At 34.7% G+C, this 19677-nt stretch overlaps 2 protein-coding genes across 2 annotated transcripts; both read left to right on the top strand.

The window, feature by feature from the left end:
• Nucleotides 1–1180: 1180 nt before the first annotated feature.
• Nucleotides 1181–4539, top strand: LOC143540667 (aluminum-activated malate transporter 4-like). Its single transcript, XM_077033662.1, has 5 exons — nucleotides 1181–1490; nucleotides 2373–2510; nucleotides 2585–2848; nucleotides 2922–3058; nucleotides 3781–4539. The coding sequence occupies exons 1-5, from the start codon at nucleotides 1181–1183 to the stop codon at nucleotides 4537–4539; spliced, it is 1608 nt and encodes a 535-aa protein (XP_076889777.1).
• A 2923-nt stretch (nucleotides 4540–7462) lies between these two features.
• On the top strand, nucleotides 7463–18519 carry LOC143540655 (phospholipid-transporting ATPase 3-like). The gene is made up of 27 exons (XM_077033652.1): nucleotides 7463–7639; nucleotides 9928–9993; nucleotides 10656–10717; nucleotides 11730–11811; nucleotides 11892–12002; nucleotides 12311–12388; nucleotides 12507–12603; nucleotides 12691–12797; nucleotides 12876–12941; nucleotides 13009–13130; nucleotides 13200–13287; nucleotides 13360–13437; nucleotides 13511–13627; nucleotides 13706–13840; nucleotides 13920–14024; nucleotides 14114–14256; nucleotides 14338–14439; nucleotides 14523–14586; nucleotides 14667–14879; nucleotides 14992–15157; nucleotides 15241–15320; nucleotides 15399–15638; nucleotides 15712–15933; nucleotides 16015–16182; nucleotides 16468–16821; nucleotides 16916–17019; nucleotides 18048–18519. Exons 1-27 carry the CDS (start codon nucleotides 7463–7465, stop codon nucleotides 18355–18357), a joined length of 3657 nt encoding a protein of 1218 aa, XP_076889767.1. The 3' UTR covers nucleotides 18358–18519.
• Nucleotides 18520–19677: the final 1158 nt, after the last annotated feature.

Raw genomic sequence — 19677 nt, 5'->3', positions numbered from 1 at the left:
ATTTATTTTTTGGATTTTAATTTTATTTTATTGTAAGAAAGTTAATAATATACTTAGGGTTTGATGATGAAAGGGTTTATAAATAAATGATATGTTATAACCCGTTTAAAAGCTATCTGGATTTGGTGATCCATGACCCGCTTATGTTTTTTACTATAAATTTTTTTATTAATTATAAATAATATCTTTTTTTTTCTTAAATTGGATATTAAATTTTAGTATATTCCTATTTTGTAGGATTTTCATATCAAATAATTGGTAAGATTAATTTTTAATTTAATGAGATGTTATAACCCCTATCTGGTTTGGTAAGACCCATACCCATTAATTTGAGTTAAATCAATAAGAGGCCTCCAACCCTTCATTTAAAAATCAAGAAATCTGATAGCTTCCATAAAAAGGGAGAGCGACCATATTGCGACACGTAGGATTTTTGGGTTTTCGTTTATATATATTATAGATATCAGTGTAGCTACAAAACTTATCATTTAGAGGCTAAAGTCTTGAAGCAGTGTAAGAGAGTGACTCCCCTGGTTCAGATTCAACATCTCATTGGTGATGACTGATGCGACTCCGTTTCTCTTCTCAAATTAATGAGCTGCAAAACAAATAACTCAATGAGCCTCGCAGCGGGGAAAAAGGATTTCTCCCCTTGACCATCCTCTAGGTGAGAATAAGTAAGTGTATTCGAAGAATAAGAGTGGGCAAGGAGCAAGGGATATTAAGTCCGAGAATAGAGAAAAAAGAATGAATGTGATGATCTTTACCTGGAAAGCTAGGAGGGAGGATGGTATTTATAGGGTTATCTGGTCAGAATGTTTGATCCTATTTCCTATAAGTTTCACTTTGGAAATCCTGTAGTCATTATTCTCGGGCTGAGCATGCTTACGTATGATGTTATATAATTTGTTTCAGTTTAACGCTTTTACAGACACCATAAATGTGATTTCTCTAATATATACTTCATAACTTTATATATAACAGAAATACTCGTATAATTAATTTTTAACATTTGATATCTCTAAATAAAAAACGTTACTAATAAAATTAACATTTTATGACATGTACTATTCTTAGTAATCTAGAGAAACTACCACAACCACAAGCAATTTCACTCTTTGATCGGATCACCAAAATGAAAACTAACAATGGCTGAATGCATGTCTGAATTCAAAGTGTAATGGCATCTAAACAAAGGCTGTTGTTATCTCGAAAGGGAAAGAACATATTCGAGTCTGATTATAGCGTGTCTGATGATGCGTCCATTCTAGACCGACTCACCAAAGCATGGGAAGATCTTCAAGCCTTCCTCATAAAAGTTTACGAAAATGGTCTGTCTGATCCCAGACAGTTTATCTTTGCGGGTAAATCCGGGTTGGCACTCGCTTTTGTTTCTATTCTCATCTTTTTTAAGGAACCATTTAGTTACATCAGAGAGCATTCCATCTGGGCAGTCCTCACTGTCATTGTGGTATTCGAATTCAGCATAGGTATTATTATTATTATTTATTTTTTTTAATCTTTTTAATATTAATATAAAGGGAAATTTTCTAAAATAGTCATCTTGATCGAAGGAATATCCAAAATGGCCATAGAATTTTTTACTTTCACGACTAGATATTACCAAAATAAGTCGGTCACATACAGTGGCATCCATGAGAATTCACGTGCCCCGGCTGAGCCATAAAAAGTATGCTCAAGCCTTAGCGATCTAATTAATGTAAACTAATTTTTTTAAAGATGACTAAAGCTATAACAATAAACATAAAACTAGCAAAATCATGGTATTAGAATAAGTTTATGACATACTGAATAGACTAATAGCTAACTGAGGATTGGTGAAGCTCTTTTAGCAATGGGTCTTATTCAATATTTTACGTGCCTAAAAGTCTTTGGGTAATTTGAAAAAGTTGGTCTATAAAGTGTGTGGGTATGATAAATAGTGGACTTGTAAGAGTTTATGTATTCTAACAATATATATATATTGGGATTTTATTAAAAAAAAATTGTGCCCGAAAAATTACGTGCCCCGACTAGGCGTTTACATTGCCCACCCTTAAAGCCTCTCATAGTCACATATGAACTACAAGCAAAAGCATGAAAGAGGCATGTATTAGACAATTTTGTGACACACGCCCTAAAAAAGCTACGAATGAGCTTAGAGAGGACTGATTTGGCTGGGAAGGTGTTGAATTGTGTTTCGGCTAAGTGGAGTCATTCCTTCGACGTTTAGGCTACATTGGTTTTGAAAGGGAAAATTGTATGCGCATTTGGAAGATTAATACAATAATTTCTTTGGCTAAAATGACTATTTTAGAAATTTTCCCTAATTTAAATTTGTGAAATTAAGGAACGGAAGATTTATTTAACAGGAGCAACTCTTGTGAAAGGATTTTTACGTGGTTTGGGGACAGCCACTGCGGCAATACTCGCATTAGGAACTGCTCAACTATCCGTGTGGGCTGGCAAAGGGCAAGAATGTATCGTTCTCATCAGCATCTTTATAACAGGTCGACTAATTAATTATATCATTTGAGATTTTATGCAAATTATATAACATTTTTTAATTTATTTTATGTAACAGGTGCGGTTACCAGCTTCATAAAACTATATCCATCAATGAGGGTGTACGAATACGGATTCAGGGTGTTTATGTTGACATTTGCTATAGTAATGGTGTCGGGGACTTCAGAATTCTTTGACACGGCTGTTTCCCGAATGCTTTTAGTTTTCGTCGGTGCAGGCATATGTTTGGTTGTAAGTCTATGTGTTTATCCAATATGGTCTGGAGAAGATCTACACAAACTAGTTGTCACTAACTTTAGGGGAGTTGCTACTTCCTTGGAAGGTATTACTACTATTAATATTATTACATACAATTTTTAGTGAATTAATGAACATATCTATCTTTTCTTGTTTAGAATGTGTTAGGAGTTACTTGCAAAACGTGGAATATCAAAGGATACCTTCAAAGATCCTTGTATACCAGGCGACCGATGACCCCCTCTATACTGGATACAGAGCAGCAGTACAGTCTACAAGTCAAGAAGAGGCTCTCGTAACTAATCAACTCGACCGTTTAATTTGTTGTTCAATTTCTTGTCCTCAAGATAATTAAAGAGAAAAGTACCAAAATAGGCATGCTTGATCCAAAATTTTACAAAATAAGCAAAAATAATTAATTAAATAATTATATTTCTAAACCAATATAGGCATAAAAAATTAGATGTTAACACATGACCTCTTGGGCATCAAGGTAACCCCGACGACATTTTATGCAAAAGTGTGTTGGTAACACTATAGCATGACATTTGGTTCACTTAGGCTAAGGTAGTGCCTAAACATGAATAAAAAGGCTACACAAGTGACTTGTCTACCAAGGCTCCCGAGATGCCCAACATGAACTGCCACAAACAACACCTCCCTAGCCTTGTCTGTCCAGATAAGAAAGGTTTGAACCTTGACAGACAAGGCACTTGTGCAACCCGTTTATGCACGTTTAGCACCATCCTTAGCCCAAGTGAGACAAATGTGCTATAGTACGTGTTGCCAACTCATTTTTTGTATGAAAATCCATCTAGGCTACTGGTATCTAGTGGGGACTAGCACCAGAGCGTTATGTGTCATTGCTTTATTGGTTTTGCCAGTTTTGGTTGGTTTTTACTTTTTACTTTTTCTTTTTACTTCCAGCCTGTTTGAGAATTTTTGTTCAAACATGCATATTTTAATAATTTTCCCTTAATTAAAAAGGGAATTTGATTTATGCATGCATGCATGCAGTTAGGGTTTGCAAATTGGGAACCACCACATGGACCTTACAAAATGTGGAGATATCCATGGAGCCAATTTTTGAAAGTTAGTGGTGCATTAAGACATTGTGCTTTTATGGTTATGGCAATGCATGGGTGCATACTTTCAGAGATACAAGCAGCACCTGAACTACGAATGATGTTTCGAAACGAGATTCAACAAGTTGGGATGGAAGGTGCAAAAGTATTGCGTGAGCTAGGAAACAAGCTCGAGAAGCTAGAAAAATTAAGCCCGGGGTTTGAGATGCTTGACAAGGTGCACGAGGCCGCAGAGGACTTGCAAATGTTGATCGATAAAAAATCATACCATCTTGTGAAATCTGAGAAATGGTCAGCTTCAAGACGACCCAAAGATTTTGAGGACGTCGATCATCTTCATGAAATAAAAGAGGAGGAAACCCCGTGCTTAGATGAGCTTTCGTCGCATTTTAAGTTACCATCTCATCATGCCGGCTTGAATCAACACTTGGTCAAAACTATGTCCATCAACAATACTACCGCATCTTGTTTTGGAATGAATTGTGAAGAGCAAGTGCAATGGCCTTCGCGTCTGTCAGTTCTTGGAGACGTTGTTCTTAACGAACGAGAGATCAGGACGTATGAAAGCGCAACAGCTTTGTCTTTGACCAATTTCACATCTTCATTGATAGAGTTTGTTGCAAGGCTTCAAAATTTATTGGACTCCTACAAAGAGCTTAGTGAAAAGGCAAAATTTTCAGAACCAACTTAACTTAACCCATTGGCTTTTTTTCTTTCATTTGTGTTAGGAAGGAAAAAAGGATATATGTTTTGTTTGAACCTTTACTTTTGTACTTTGTTGAGTTGTTATCTCTCTTCTATAATATTATGGAGGATCATTTTTTTGAGGATCATTTGAGCGAAAAGGATAACTATAACACCAACATTAATTTTTTTTTCCAAACAAACTATAAGTGATTGAAACAATATACATACTATAATGTCATAAATAATACTAAGTCTTTAATATCTAAACAAGCTAGATTAATGTAACACCATTATCATTTAAATTTTTTATACACACTAGTTTTACTAAAGAGTTGCCCATTTATGTCTTGGCGGCTCAAACATTTTGAAGGCCTTAGGTGAAGTAAAAATCTAGAACTCCAGAATGGCTCGACCTTTGGAGGCCTAATCCGAAATGAAATTTCAATGTTGTTTCCAAATTTTGTTATTAATCGCTCTCCATTTTGTGATTCAATGTCGATTGTCATTAGAAACTTAAACAAGTTTTTAACTCTTAAACGGTCAAATTTTAAACAATTTTTTTTAACAGTAAATTCACGAACCCCCAAAAGTGGAATTTGAATCCTCAACGCTTAGGAAGGGACACCATTAACCATTTCGACACATTGATACCATTGAGCTACATGCTCTTTGGTTAGATTTTTAAACCATTAACCAAAGTTCAAGTATTTTATTCAAACAATCAAATAAAATTGAAGATGGGTAAACAACTAAACATATGTGAAGAAATTGGGCCTATATCAAACTTAATATTAAACAGATTAGGTATTGTAAACAAAATTGGCCCTAAATATTTTGTAAGCCCAAGGCCATTCCCTCAATCTCATTCTCTTATCTAGAGGTGTACAAAACCGGTTTTAAACCCAAACCGAACCGGTTTATAAACCGAACTTGTTCGTTCGACGGCTGGTCAAACCGGTTGACTCAAACTGGTTTGGTTTATAAACCGGTTTATACACAAGATAGGCTGGCCTGGTCACGTCGATTTGGTTCGGTTTATAAACCGGTTTAACAGGTTTTAGCCGGTTTTAAACTTGTTTTCCTCAAACCGGTTCAGTTTTAAAACCGATTTGGTAGATCTTAAGGGGAACCAGTCTTGAAACTGACGTTTGGGTCGGTTTGGGAACCGGTTTTAAACCCAAACCGATTCGGTTCGGTTTGCCTAAAACCGATCCCAAACCGGTTTTTTTTACACCTCTGCTCTTATCCTTCTCTAATGAGATATCCATTCTCTCTTCAACAGGAAGAGTTCTTCTAGAACCATCCAAAGCAACGCCTAGAACTATCGCATTCAACCAAAATAAAAATTATACAAAATCAATTTTAAGTAGGAACTATGATAGCATAATCCCCAAAGTTAATAAATAATTTTAATAAAATAAATGAAAGAAAAAAAGGTAAATGAAATTTATGAGAGAAAAACAAAGACGAAATAAAATATATAATGTAATTTTATGTTTTGAGAGATTTAAATGAAATTATAAGAAAATTTACCTAAGAATATTTCTTTTGAAACCAGAGAACACAAATCTTTTACTGTTTCATTTCATTTCATTTCTCTTTTTTTAAAATACTCTAGAACACAACCATAATAAACACTAGTATATTTTACTTTAGTTGCGATAAATAAGTCGATTGTATTAACGTTTACTTTATTCTCTTTAAAACTTCTACTATACGTGACAAACAATGTGTACAACTTGGGTATAAGAGGTGGATTGCGATTTATGAAGAATTATAAAAATGATCAACCAATAAGCGAGTGTCATCTAAAAAATAGATAGTGTACGGATATTTATTAGGGGTTATAGAAAATAGTAAAGAAATGAAAAATAAAATTAAAAAATAAAGAAAGAATGCGATTTTTTTTTTCGAACGACAACTTTCATTAAACAAGCCAAACTAGCAAGAAGCTAAGGCCGACAATACAATACAACAAAATGAAACACCTAGAAAGAAAAATTATACCATTATCTCAAAGATAAGTTTTTAAACGACGATCTGTTCTTTATCCAAAGAAACGCCAAAGATTTAACGTCATCAATCACTTTATCAACTAAGCTCTCCTTATTTTCAAATATAGTTTGGTTCCTTGCTTTCCATATGCCCCAACATATAGTCATAATAATACCTTGTAGAACATTTTTCTTTTTGTTGCAAAGAGGAGCTGTTTTATGAATTATAAGAAGATCACGAACCACGAATGCGAAAATGGGAGGGATCTTGCACCAAGAGCCAATACATTGCCAAACGCTATCGGCCTTTTGACACGAGAGAAGCAAGTGATTTGCGTTTTCCGGGCCTTCCTCAAAATGATGAAACCGATTGATCAGGGGGTATTACAGAACGCCGAGTGATATCCTATGTATATGGTAATGGTGACGGCTACCTGATTGAAACCGAGCTCCACCCTAACCACCCTTACACAGCTTTCGCACCTACATAAGAAAAAAAAGGTTCGTATTAAACGCGACGTGCTGACGTCTACATATATTCCTCGCCTCCTCGGTTTATTTCGGTTTTATTTCCCCCCTCTTTTTAATTTGTCACGAAACACGGGCCGAAAATCCTTGTTTTACTTTCATCACTCATTTCGTAATAATAAGTTAATAACCAAATAACAAACAAACCTCTTACATTCAAGCGCGTGCACCACTTCTCCTTTCCCACGCGCTGCTCATATTCACCATTTCCGTTCAAAGCCAAACGCAAAACAGGCGAATTCAAAACCGTTAGCGTAAGTCGTTACGTTTCTTCATTCTTCACCAATTCAACTGCATTTATCCACCGGCTTCCAAATCCACACCGTGTGATTCATCTTCTTCGTAATCGTAAGGTTTCCGTACGATTTTCCGGCTGATTGAACCGTTCGAAATCGGAAAAACGCGATGTCGGAACGAAAAACGACGACGTCTAGGTCACGGAGCACCGGTGGCTTGCATACGGCTGTGGATAGTGGTTCGTCGTCAGGCGTGACGCAAATCGGACGTGTTCAGCCTCAAGCGCCACGTCATCGCACCGTGTTTTGTAACGATCAGGAGTCTAACTATTTAGCCAAATATCTGGTGTGTTTATATATATTATTATTAACCTATTTAGTGAATTCTATAGTTTATGTTATAATATTAGCGCTTGAATCATGATTAATGATGTGACCTTAAGCTAGTTCTTAACACGAAGCTAATGAAATGTGCTATTTACGGTGTAAGCTGATATTATAAGTGTTTATATTGCTTGTTTATATCCATTAGGTACTAATTAACACATGCTTATGTGCTCAGTTGTGCAATTGATTTATATATATAGGTGTTGTTATAGAATATATAGAATTGGCGCTTTAATTGTGAATATTATAACTGTTTATATTGCTTGCTTACGACTGTGACTGTGTGACATATTTTCTATAGATATTTGATGCATTGTTATACTTGTTAGCCAAATATCTACAGTTTATATTACGTAATGAACGTATGCTTATGTGCTCAATTGTGTAATTAGTTTGAAATAGCTGAATTATACAGTATTATGTTGTTATGGAATTGGCGCTTGAGTTATGAATTTACGTACAGGATTTATCTCCGATACGTTACCTTAAGCTAGTTCTTAGCATGCAGCCAATCAAATAGAAGTTGATGATATTCGATAAACTGATATTATAAGTGTTTATATTGCTTGTTTATATAGATTATGTACTAATTAACATATGTTTATGTGCTCAAATATGCAGTTAATTTGAAATAACTGAATTATTCAATTTATGTTATCGTGTTGTTATAGAATTGGCGCTAGAATTATGATTTTATGTACAGGATTTATCTCTAATATGTGACCTTAACCCAGTTGTTAACATGCAGCTAATCAAATAGAAGCTTATGATGTTCGATAAACTGATATTATAACAGCTTATATTGCTTGTTTATCATTGTTTATATACATTATGTGCTAATTAACAAATGTTTATGTGCTCAGTTGTGGAATTAATTTGAATCAATTGAATTATACAGTTTATGTTATCGTGTTGTTATGGAATTGGCGCTTGAGTTATGAATTCATGTACAGGAGTTATCTCCGATACATGACCTTAACTAACATGAAGTTAATGAAATGTGTCATTTACAGTTTAAGCTGATATTATAAGTGTTATTGCTTGTTTATGATTGTGACATATTTTCTAGTAGATATTTGATGCATTGTTACAAATGTTTATGTGCTCAATTGTGCAATTGATTTGAAATACCTGAATTATACAGTTTATGTTATCGTGTTGTTATGGAATTGGCGCTAGAAGTGTGATTTATGAACACGATTCATCTCCGATACGTGACCTTAACGGACCTAGTTCTTAAACCTTTCTCCTTAACATGAAGCTAATCAAATGTGTCATTTACAGTATTCACTTGCGAAGCTTATGATCTTCGATAAACTGATATTAGTTATAAGTGGTTATATTTCTTGTGTATGGTTGTGACATATTTTCTAGTAGATATTTGATGTATTGTTATAATAATTAGCCAAATATCTGGTGTGTTTACAGCTCATATTACGTACCGAAAAAATGTTTATGTGCTCTATTGTGCAGTTGATTTGAAATAACTGAATTCTACAGTTTATCATGTTGTTATAGAATTCGCGCTTGAATTGTGATTTATGAACATGATTCGTCTCCGATGACCTTAACCTAGTTCTTAAACCTTTTTTTTCATTTCTATCAATATAACCATCTTATTAACATGAAGTGATGAAACTAATCAAATGTGTCATTTACAGTATTCACCTGAGAACTTTATGATCTTCGATAAACTGATATTATAACCGTAGATATATGATGCATTGTTATACTAATTAGCATTTGGTGTGAGGTATAGGGTTGTGTATGATATTTACAAAGTTGCTAATTCAAATTCTATTTGGATGCTAGTACATATAACAGCAGGTGTGAGGTCTAGGGTTGCGTATGATCGATGACTTCTTAGGTAGAATTTGTTTGGGAAAAGTAACTGTCTTTTAGTTATGGATTGCTTGACAATCATGGTTTATAAGATAAATTTTTCTTGATTTTGTTAACTGTAAATATAGTGTTTAGAGCAATATTAGAAGGTATTACCTTTGTGTTCTTAAAGATTTTCTGATAGTTAGTCAAACTCACAAAAGTGTAATGCCTTAAGTTTCATTCAACAATATGCGATTGTTGATTCATTATGGCATAAAGAGTGGTATACTCTCCAGACACAGAAAATGTGAGTCCCATATAAACACAAATTGTTTCATTACATTTAAGTTCATCTTTCTTTAATGCAATTGCTATTGATAGGTAAGCTGCATAGTGATGGTTTTTTTTGTTTGGTGTGATCAGGGAAATTCAGTATCGACAACGAAGTACAACCTTTTTACATTTTTGCCAAAGGGGCTTTATGAACAGGTAAATCACACGATAATAACCGTTTTCAGCACTCTTTAAGATTCTTAATGATTCAGTGCTATCTGCTTCGTTGCTTGCATTTTTGTTGCAAGATGGTAATGTCTAAAACCTGACCCCTCATCATATCCAATATCCATATTCATTTTGTTTATGCAAATGTATAACAATATACAACATGTTTCAGAGGATAATAAAGGTTGGCGTTGGTTGAAATTATAAACTGAGAGACAACTTTTCAACATTCAAAATGATATGATTTGTTTATTTTCATTTGTTGTAAATAACTAATTTTCTTATGTTGCAAATTCAAAGGTGAAAGTTCACACTTAAAGTGGGATACCTTGAGTAACATTTAGTTTGGCTTACGAAGATGATATTAGTTAAGTTCAAAATAGTCCTTTGTCAACCTTTAACTTGCTATTTATAATTTGATAAAACTACACACATGAAAAACAATATAAATGGTCTCACATTTGGTGTTCCAAACTCTCATTGATGTCTACAACTCTACGTACACACATGAAAAGCATTAAGGCTCATTCATGTTTACTTTATGACTTTGTTAATCTGACATCATTGAAGCTAATTGATCATCCATTTATCTCAACCTTGTATCTTGGATACAAGATACTGACATATTATTCTTGTTTTTGACTCGACAGTTCAGGCGGGTGGCTAACCTTTACTTTCTTACCGTCTCATGCTTATCATTTACACCTGTCAGGTTTGATTTCTCAAGATTAGGAAACCCTTTTGTATTATTATAATATAATATATTTGATGATTAAACGAGGAATACAAACTTTCTCATGCGACTATCATTTAATGCCCATTAGAGAAATATGACATGGGTGACTAAACAACTAATGTGCTATTTTTTAGCATATGATTTCTATAATCTGGGTTATGAGTATGGCATCATTACCTACATACATACATGCATGCATGCATGCATACATACATATATATTTATATATTTCAAATATATCAGTTGAATTGATTTTATGAGCAAGTCAATCTCCCCGAGATTTTAAGCACCAAACTAGATCATCAAACAATACATATATTATAATTAATATTGATTGTAAAGTTTGTACTCCTAGATTAGTGTAATGCATAGCTGTAAAAGGTTGTATACAAAATATTTACTTGAAAGATTTCATAGTTTGGCTCTACCCTTGTATAAATCTCTTGTAAACTATTCAATGGACACTTCTTTTTCCCAAAGTCTCTTAAGTTTGTCATGTATGCGTGCATGCATCATCATCATCATCATCATCGTACTCAGTATATCCCACCAATAGCAAAGCTATAGTAGGGTCTGAGGAGGATATGATGTAGACAGCCTTACCTTCTATCCCGTAGGAATAGAGAGGCTGCTTCCGGTGAGAACCCCGGCTCGATAGTAGTTTCGCATCAAGCCTTGGACTAAGACACATAACACTCAATCATCGGCACCCTGGCCGATTGGTGCATGTACCCTTGTCTTTCGACTATCAACGCACCACACGATGCCTGATTAACCTTCCGCCACTTTTAACGTTATTTTCACGAGAATAGTAAAATAACGCCAAAATTAGTGCAATTTCACTTTTGCCCATCCGAGGGTTCACATATACCTCATATGCACGGACCGCAAGCAGGGCGCTATGCGTGTATGCATGTGTGTACATATTTATATATGAATGTAAAATGATGTTATTATTGACTCTTAACATTGTTCTTTTCTTGTGCAGTCCTGTTAGTCCAATTACAAATGTAGTCCCATTAAGTATTGTGCTTTTCGTCTCTCTTGTCAAGGAGGCATTTGAAGATTGGGTAGGCATTATTTTACTTGTTTATATTTGCTGCTATAAAATGTGTTTTATTGACTTTTAGTTAATCTATATTGTTAACAGAAACGCCTTCAAAATGATATGACGATAAATAATTCTCCTGTTGACTTGCTGCGAAACCAAAGGTGGGAATCTGTACCCTGGAAGACACTGCAGGTTGGGGATATTATTAGAGTAAGTACCATGCAAATTCTTTTTCTTTTTCATTTTTATGATTATCTTAAAACCATTAAGGGTGAATTCTATGCCTCTATAATTTGGAAATCTTATTTTGACTTCATTTGAGGATAATCATTCATGGTTTAAAGTTCTCTGACTTTATGTGCATCTTTGAATATAAACTAGAAAATTTTCTGTGCTGTTCATGATTTCCTTACAAAAATGACATAAATCTTACTCCATTTACGTATCATCAAATGACTTGCTAGGTTATTATTGAGTTTATTGAAGTCATGCAAATTTTGATGTTCATCTGGTTGTAGGTGAAGCAAGATGGGTTTTTTCCAGCAGATCTAGTATTCCTTGCAACTACAAACCCGGATGGTGTTTGCTACACTGAGGTTTGTTTTACTCAAAAGTTATAGCTTTGACCTAATGCACCCTGTAAAAGTTAAAAAGAAATCTGTATTCGATTCATATAATTGTTTTGCATCTTTTGTTCTGCTTTATGGTTTACAGACTGCAAACCTGGATGGCGAAACAAATCTTAAAATCAGGAAAGCTTTGGAGAAGACGTGGGACTATATAACCCCTGAGAGAGCCTCAGAATTTAAAGGTTAAATCGTAAAGGCTGATAAATTATTATTTACAATACAGTAAATAAGTAGAAGTTTACATGTTACATTTTTTTATACATTTTCAGGAGAAATCCAGTGCGAACAACCAAATAATTCACTTTATACCTTCACTGGTAATTTGATAACTCAAAGCCAAACGTTACCCCTTGGTCCAAATCAAATTCTGTTACGAGTAAGATATGATTCTTCCGTTTTGATTATTGTTTCTTGTATAACATATGATCACTTGTTTGATGTACATGCCTTTCAGGGATGCAATCTACGTAATACAGGTTATATCGTTGGGGCAGTAGTGTTTACTGGACATGAAACTAAGGTATTTTGTGCCAATACTATTGTACAGAAAGTTATTCTTTTTTACACTTACACGTACTGAAATACAGGTAATGATGAATGCCATGAATGTCCCTTCAAAAAGGAGTACACTTGAGAAGAAACTCGACAAAGTAATAGCTACTCTTTTTGGTGTTCTTCTTTTATTGTGTCTCATTGGATCTATAGGCAGGTACAAGATTATCATGCTCATAATTAAATATTTGTCATAGGATATTTATTTCTTTTAAAACTTTTACAGTGCCGTATTTGTGAATGAGAGGTATTACTACTTACAGCTTGGGGATAATGAAGAGTCTGAACAGTTTAATCCGGGAAACAGACCTTTGGTATCTTTTCACTTGCAAATTTCTCTTTTATTTTTGCCATTAATGTTATTGATTATCTTAGTTTGTTTTCAGGTCTTTGTTCTAAGCATCTTTACCCTGATTACTCTGTATTCACCAATTATTCCAATTTCTCTTTATGTTTCTATTGAGGTAGGTTAATGAATTTTTCAAGTTAGTTAATCTTTTAGTTGAACTAATTCTTGTTATAGTTTTCGTCTTTCAGATGATCAAGTTTATTCAGTCAGCTCAGTTCATTAATAATGACTTGCGTATGTACCATTCTGAAACTAACACTCCTGCATTGGCACGAACATCGAATCTAAATGAAGAACTTGGGCAGGTACTTTTTACATTCAAAAGTATACCCAAAAAAAAAAAATACTGTGGGACTAATACATGAGAGGGTTTTGTGTGGTAGGTGGAGTACATATTCTCTGATAAAACAGGCACTTTAACCAGAAACTTAATGGAGTTCTTTAAATGCTCTATCGGTGGAGAGACATATGGAACTGGTGTTACTGAAATAGAATTAGGAGTAGCAAACATAGAGGAGGTACATCAATTTCCTAACTTGGATTCTTTGTAAAACAGTCATGAAAAAAAGTAAGGTTTCTTTTGTAAAAAAGTCTCAGGTACAGAAATCGTCATCCAAATCACGTGATAAGGGTTTCAATTTTGATGATGTTAGGCTTATGTTTGGTGCATGGCGGAATGAACCTAATGCCGACATGTGCAAGGTAATTTACGTTCATAAGAAAGTTTAGTTTGTAATTTTTATTTTGGTAAAATTTCCATTCATTAAGATCATTTTTCTTGCTTATATTAGGAATTTTTCAGATGCCTTGCTATATGTCATACTGTACTCCCTGAAGTTGAAGAGACACCGGATAAAATTAAATATCAAGCTGCATCACCTGATGAGGCTGCTTTAGTTACTGCAGCAAAGAACTTCGGCTTCTTTTTCTATAGGTACTTATAAAAATGGATGTATATTTTTTATTTCATTAATGTATAATTTGCTGATATAATGTATAACTTCAACTATATCAGGCGCACACCTACAATGGTATATGTCCGTGAATCACATGCTGAGAAAATGGGGAAAGTTCAAGATGGTACGTATGAAATCCTTAATGTCCTTGAATTTAACAGGTATAAGTACTATTGTGGTGTAAATTTTTATACTTTCAAATTTTGATTGTGTGTACTAATAATTATTTTATTGTCTTTTATAGTACTAGAAAACGACAGTCTGTTGTATGTCGTTACAATGATGGAAGACTTGTATTGTACTGCAAAGTAAGATGTACTCCGACCATAACTATTTCTGCAACTTGAGCTGTAAACTGACACTAATGCAGATTAACTGTTGATTACAGGGGGCTGATACTGTAATTTATGAAAGATTAGGTGCTGGGAATGATGAAATAAAGAAAATTACTAGGGTGCATATGGAACAATATGGAGAAGCGGGATTGAGAACTCTTTGTTTGGCTTATAAAGATTTAAGTCCTGACTCGTATGAAAGCTGGAATGACAAATTCATTCAGGCAAAATCTAGTTTACGAGACCGTGAGAAGAAATTAGATGAGGTAATTAGTTTTAATGAATGAATGCATGGATCAATATGGTTCATGTTTTGTTTCAAACGGGTTAAATCCATTCGACTAGAATCCGTCATTTCACATGTGAAACTCATGACAGGTGGCAGAACTAATCGAAACTGATCTAAATTTGATTGGATGTACGGCTATAGAAGATAAGCTTCAAGAAGGGGTACCAGCCTGCATTGAAACTCTTTCTAAAGCTGGGTTAAAGATATGGGTGCTTACAGGAGACAAACTGGAAACAGCAATAAATATAGCTTACGGTACGTTATTATTTATATACCTTATGATTTTATATACATTACAAAAATCTTATTAGTGTATGTATTTCCAAATTGTCCTATAGCTTGCAAGTTGATCAATAATGACATGAAACAGTTTATCATAAGTTCAGAAACTCAGGAGATCAGGGAAGTTGAAAGCCGAGTAAGCAGTCTTTCTTACCTTTTAATACCAAAGTTTTATTATGTTGACTATCGAACTGAACTCAAACTTTTCATCTAGGATGACCAAGTGGAGATAGCTCAGTTTATAAAAGAGACAGTCAAAACCGAGTTACAGAAGTGCCAAAAAGAAGCACAAGCTATCCTTAACAGCTCATCTGGCCAAAAGCTGGCTTTTCTTATAGACGGGAAATGTTTGATGTATGCATTAGACCCGAGTTTGAGGTCAATGCTGCTTAGTTTTTGCTTGAATTGTAGCTCGGTTGTTTGCTGTCGTGTTTCTCCTTTACAAAAGGCACAGGTAATAATAATTCTCTTCTGGTGTTATTTTTATTCCTTAAGTTGTATATATTTATTAAATTTGTTATTTTTAGGTGACAAGATTGGTGAGAAAAGGGGCAAATAAGATAACGCTAAGTATTGGAGATGGTGCAAATGACGTTGGAATGATTCAAGCAGCAAATATTGGTGTTGGGATAAGTGGTTTGGAAGGAATGCAGGCTGTGATGGCAAGTGATTTTGCAATTGCTCAGTTTCAGTTTTTAACAGATTTACTCCTTGTGCATGGAAGATGGTCTTATCTTAGATTATGCAAGGTTTATTACTTATAACCCTTACTTTGAAAATAAACTGTTTTGTCATGTCTTATTGTTGCTTATGAAGATTTTTCCATGTAGGTTGTTTCCTACTTCTTTTATAAGAATCTTACATTCACGTTGACTCAATTTTGGTATACTTTCCAAACGGGTTATTCTGGTCAAAGATTCTATGATGATTGGTGCCAGTCTCTATACAATGTCATATTCACTGCCTTGCCGGTTGTCATCGTTGGACTGCTCGACAAGGTAACCGTTTTTAATACTGAAAACTTCAAATACAATGATTATAGATAAAACACTATTATATTAATATTAATAGTTTAAATTGCCAAATACAATGTATTTTTTCAATATGACACCTTTGCGGTTAAACACAACATAAATGGAGCCATTCATAACTCAAAAGGTCAAAGTTGACCCATTCATCATCAAAAGTTCAAAACCAATGTGAAATTTTGGTATTTTAAATTTTCTACAAATGTGTAGGTTTGACCAAAATTGTCAAAATGTATGCTTTGACCATATTTGCAGGATGTAAGTGTGGCGCTTTCAAAGAAATACCCTCAGTTATACAAAGAGGGAGCAAATAATACTTTCTTCAATTGGAAAATTGTTGGTACTTTGGCATTGTTTTCGCTTTACCAATCGATAGTCGTGTACAATTTCGCGGTTGCTTCTAGCACATCAGGTTTAACCTCATCAGGACGAATGTTGGGCCACTGGGATGTTAGCACAATGGCATTCACATGTCTTGTGATTATAGTCAATTTGCGCCTTCTGATGTGTTGTAGCACCGTTACAAGGTGGCACATTCTTAGCATTGGTGGCAGTGTGCTGTTATGGTTTGTGTTCATCTTTGTATATGCTATCGTTTTTGTAAATAAGGTATGTCTCTTTTCATCTTTTTAATTTCTGGTATAATTTTTTAACAATATTTTATGCGTCTTAATTTGTCTGTATTTTATGTTTTTAATTTCAGGGGACGTTTTTCAGCATTTATGTGCTAATGAGTACCATCTACTTCTATCTGATGATCATTCTTGTTCCCATTTGTGCACTCTTATTGGATTTCGTATACCAAGGGTGAGCCATCATTTTCTATAACTGAAAATTGGGCGGGTCGGGCAGGCTAGTAATAATGAGTCAAACGAGCCAAACTGCGTTGACCCGCCAACATATATTCTTTCTCCATTCAAATATGCTTTTCACCACTTTTGGCCCGTTTTCATGTTTGACCTTCATCAATAAGCATTACTCTAAACGAACCGAACGAACACGAACAAGGGCACGCTTGTGTTCGTTCATTTAACTTTAAACGAACATGAACACTTAATCGAACAAAGATATCGTGTTCATGTTTGTTTATTTAAAAAATGAGCATGTTCGTGTTCGTTTGTTTAAAATCTAAACGAACAGTTCACGAACATAAACGAACAAAGATAAATGAACATATATCATATATGAAAAAAATGTAAATGAACATAAACAAACCTAAATGAACACACTTAAATGAACACAAATGAACAAATATAGAACCTTTAAGTAGATGAGTCATCTAGATAATATTTAATTATTTTCTATTAATACATAAACGAACATAAATAAACGGACATAAACAAACATAAATAAACGGACATAAACGAACGTTCACGAACATAAATGAACGAACGAAGCATGCGTTCATGTTCGTTCGTTTAATTAAATGAACACAAATTTTTTGTTCATGTTCGTTCGTTTATTAAATAAACGAACTTCCTGCTGAACGGTATCGGTTCGTTTACAGGCCTAAGCATTAGTAGTGAGCCTGACAGGTTAGTACTAGTAGTAGTGAGTCAAATGGGCCGTCAAGCTGGGTGGACCCGCCAGCATTTTTCTTTCCCCCATTTTCATATGTTTTGCCGCCTTTTGACCCGTATACCCATTTGACCCGTTTTCATGTTTGACCTTCATCAATAAGCATTAGTGGGTCCGGCAGGCTAGTAGTAAAACTAGTAATGAGTCAAACGGGCCAAGCTGGGTTGACCCGCCAGCATTTATTTTTCTCCATTTCACTTTTTAATGACTTTTGAGTTTAGACCCGTTTTTATTTAACTTTTTCTATATGCATTCAGGTTTCAGAGATGGTTATTCCCGAACGATTTTCAGATCGTTCAGGAAGTCCACAGGCACGAATCCGACGCAGTCGGTGTAGGATTGCTCGATATAGGCACCCAGTTAAGCCCGGAAGACGAAGTAAGGTACGCATTTGCTATGCTCCCAAAAGAAAATTCAAAGCACACGGGCTTTGCATTTGACTCACCAGGATACGAGTCGTTTTTCGCTACACAACAAGGAGTGGTTGCACCCCAAAAGGCTTGGGATGTTGTTAGAAGAGCTAGCATGAAACCAAAAGACAAGAAACCTCAAAATAGCCGACAGTAGTAACTCGCACATGAACACAAAATACATACATGTAGTTTTAAGAAAACCAGTTTTCGTCTTTGAGGAGTTTAAGGATTCTATATTTTGACCCGTGATTTTGTTAGTGATTTCGTATCGTTTTGATTCAACCGTTTTAAGTATTTGAATTTACTACATTATCACATGAAGAGATATGTTTTGATTCATAAATGACCATAAGTATCTTCTTATGACTTTTATGAACATATGATCAGGTTAGAGTTTGAAATATTTAATATTCATCTTTCATATTTATCATAATATAAGCTTGCATTAGTCCAAATGATATTGCTATGGGTTTGCTATATCTAACAAATAGCATGCACATCATACGTGTCGTGTGATGTCAAATCAAATGGCTTAAGAATATTGAGTTATTCAAACTTTCAAAGGCCTAGAACCAAATGGTTCTAGGCAAAAGTCGGCTATATGAAGAGAGCCTCACAAGGTCTTGATTACAATTCTTCAAAATTGAAGCACAAAACTAACAATAATCGACCGCCTAACATAGTTTAAGTTCAAAATATGCTATCATGGGAAGTACAGATAAAAAAAAGGAGACTAATAAAGTTGTACAAATCAAAATAACTAACCAATCTTCAAGCTCATAACCACCGGTTTGGCGGTTTTTACCATTTATAATTTCGTTATGAGTTGTCTCCATTTATTTGTAGCATTTAAAGAATAACTTTACAAAACAACATAATTTTTCTCTCAAAATACACTCATTTGTAAAGTAGAAAACTAAATTATAAAATTCATAATCTGAAAAAAAAAAAAAAAAAAAACATCTATATCACTATTCGTCATCTATCTCTAGTGGTCACATACTCACATATTTCGCTTTAAAGATTTGTTGTTTTCTTTCTGGGAGGCCTTGGGTTCAAATGTCTAGAGCGTCAGGGTCAAACCAATGTTTCATAAACCGGTTTATATCGACTAGTAATACCCGTTGAACCAGATGTCGGGCAAGTGTCGGTACATTTCGGCCTGGTTATTTGGGCAAACGATTTGTCATTTGAACATAGCAAAACAATCGGTTGCACCATTTAGACTCCATGCTATGGAACACGGAGAAGGGGGCGCATAGGGCGCGGTAGGTGGGGGCAACCTTTGGAACGACCGGCATGGAAGAGGGTAAAAGGTGGGCCCTCTCTTTCTCTCTTCATCTCTCTCACACACACACATACATATGTATATATATTGGGGCGCCTAAGGGGTTTTAAATCATAACGGGGCGTTATGAAGAACGGCTTCGAAGCCTTATTTTTTACATGTCGATGACGTGGCACTGTGGAGGGG

This window comes from Bidens hawaiensis, unplaced genomic scaffold (assembly GCF_021521415.1).
Source record: "Bidens hawaiensis isolate Kalapana, Puna unplaced genomic scaffold, B.hawaiensis_p1.1 tig00012287_1, whole genome shotgun sequence".
Taxonomy (NCBI): Eukaryota; Viridiplantae; Streptophyta; class Magnoliopsida; order Asterales; family Asteraceae; genus Bidens; species Bidens hawaiensis.
Note: the sequence above shows the minus strand (reverse complement) of the source record. Positions and strands in the feature narration are given on the sequence as shown.